This window comes from Gavialis gangeticus, unplaced genomic scaffold, assembly GCF_001723915.1.
Source record: "Gavialis gangeticus isolate Ggan-Ray unplaced genomic scaffold, GavGan_comp1, whole genome shotgun sequence".
In the NCBI taxonomy this organism is placed as follows: domain Eukaryota; kingdom Metazoa; phylum Chordata; order Crocodylia; family Gavialidae; genus Gavialis; species Gavialis gangeticus.
Genome location: NW_017729002.1, coordinates 18,627,082 through 18,629,206, shown reverse-complemented (window position 1 = coordinate 18,629,206; position 2,125 = coordinate 18,627,082). Strand labels below are relative to the sequence as shown.

The 2,125-nt window shown below is 48.1% G+C and overlaps 1 protein-coding gene across 1 annotated transcript in view; it reads right to left on the bottom strand.

Annotated features, from left to right (window-relative positions):
• NLRC3 (NLR family CARD domain containing 3) overlaps positions 1-1,758 on the bottom strand; it is a 66,701-nt gene extending 64,943 nt beyond the window's left edge. Inside the window, exon 1 of the mRNA XM_019507565.1 lies at positions 1,552-1,758. Within this exon, the coding sequence (XP_019363110.1) occupies positions 1,552-1,558 (7 nt within the window). The 5' untranslated portion in view covers positions 1,559-1,758. The remainder of the gene's footprint in view (positions 1-1,551) is intronic.
• Between the last annotated feature and the right edge of the window lie 367 nt (positions 1,759-2,125).

The window sequence follows — 2,125 nt, the reverse complement described above, 5'->3', positions numbered from 1 at the left end:
CATCCCTTCCCACCCCCCTCCACCCACCACAACAGACTTACCGACTGGAGGCAGCTGTGTCCAGTGTAGCAAGGACTGCTGCCTGTTTAGTCTATGGCCGAATCTCCCAAGCAGTGCCGAATCTTTGGATCCTATTCAGCCGAATTGAATTGGGACAGTGATTCAAATCACTGAATCAAATCACTGTTCCTCTGAATCAGCTGAACCTAAATCCGAAGCAAATGCTCGCTGCTTCGCACAGGCCTAGTAGCCATGTCTGTGGTTCTTTGACTGGGCCAATTACTCTATTGCTGTGCCAATTACCTCACCTGCAACTGGCCCAGACATGTCTAAGCAGTAGGGCTGTGCGAAGCTTCAGTCCCTGATTCAATTCAGCAGAGATCTGCCCCGATTCAGTGGCTGAATCTCCTAATCCAAATCAAATCAGAGGACCCTTTAATCTCTCTGAATTGAATTGGAATCCTCTGAAATGATTCAGAGAGATTCAGAAAGATTAGGCGATTTGGGCATAGACACAGCTTTACATGTTTTTTTCTACATAACTCTAGGTAGCAGGCAGCTCATGAATGCTGTGATGCTGGGGCACATGAAGCATCCCACAGGAGCACTGGGGTGGGGGTGGGGGGTTGTCCCCAGCATGCTCAGCAGCAGACCCAGAAGTGGACCGGAAGCACTTCCAGTCCACTTCCAAGTCCGCCAGAGAGTGCACAGGGGGACCCCCCATGCTCCATCTGCTCCAGCATCACAGCATTCATGAGCCATGCCTGGTACCTCAAGGTATGTAGAAAAAACAATTAAAGCTGTGTCTATAGCCAAATTGCTAATTCTCTGTATCAGCATCGAATCTTCAGATTCGGATTTGGCCAAATCGAATCAGGGACAGTGATCCAAATCAATTAATCAAACCACCGTCCCCAATTTGGGCCGAATCCAAATCTGGATCAAATAGGGCCCGTTTTGCACACCCCTACTAGGAAGCTAGTTTAGAAGGCCACAGCCCAGAGCAGCACAGCATGCTTGGGGATGCTGTTAAGTTTACCATGTAGGTTAGCCAGCTACACAAAGTACACCAAGAAGAAGCTTGTTAGAAAGGGACACAGCTCATATCATGTTCAATAACAGGAATCACTGAAGCAATACCTTGTCTCCTTTTGTGGGCTTAATCCAGTGAGTCCCAGCCAGGGTGTCTGGGCACTTTGGGGTGCCACGTGACCTTCTGAAGGGTGCTGCATAGGTGTGAGGAGTTAAGTGCAGACTCAGGCTAGTCCCTGCCTGGCTGCTCACTTGCCCCCACTGCCCAGCCCCTCTGCAAGGAGGAAAGCTCTGTAATAAATTAGTTTTTGAAATGGGATGCTGCTCAATTAATAAAAATTATGGAGGGTGCCTTGAGTCAAACAAAGGATTCCTTGAGTCTAAAAACATTGAGAATGACTGACCTAGTCCCTTGCCCCCATCCAAAACCTTTTACAGTAGCACAGAAAAGTGGAACAAATGCTGAGAGGGACAGTATACCTTGTACTCCAGGACCTTCCACCATGACCTGCCACTCACCTTCCATCGGAGGTTTCCCGTGGCATCAGAGGCCTCTTGGGAAGGATATCTTTCAGTTGTCAGCACTACAATTGTGGGGCAGTCCCCAGTGCCTTCCCATTGACTCAACTCTGCCTCCTGATCTTCTCTCCGTCTGTGTCACAGGAGATGGCACATCACTCAAGGTTCACTACTGACGAAGGCATTTAGCCTTTTTCCATGTTTCTGATGGAAGGACAAGAAAAAGCATCAGTGGCAATGTGGGAGTAAGCAAAGCTCAAACCATGAGCTAACTGTCTGTATCTGTGGATAAACAACAGGTATGTTTCCTTGCAGCCCACCGGGAAAATGTGGGAGGATAAATCTTTCAGGACAGAATGATCCTGCTATGATGCATCTGAGCTACTTCCAGCTGAGTCAAGCTTGTGCAGCTCGTACTGACTCAGCTAACAGAAGAATTTCCTGTGAAACAGTTAGAGATATTGCTGATTGAAGGAACTTTGCTACACGTTTACAAAGGAGAGCCTTCCTACAGCAACTGCCAGTAGAGAAAATGGCTGAGATTGTGGCTCACAGCTGTGTCACAATTCAGCGC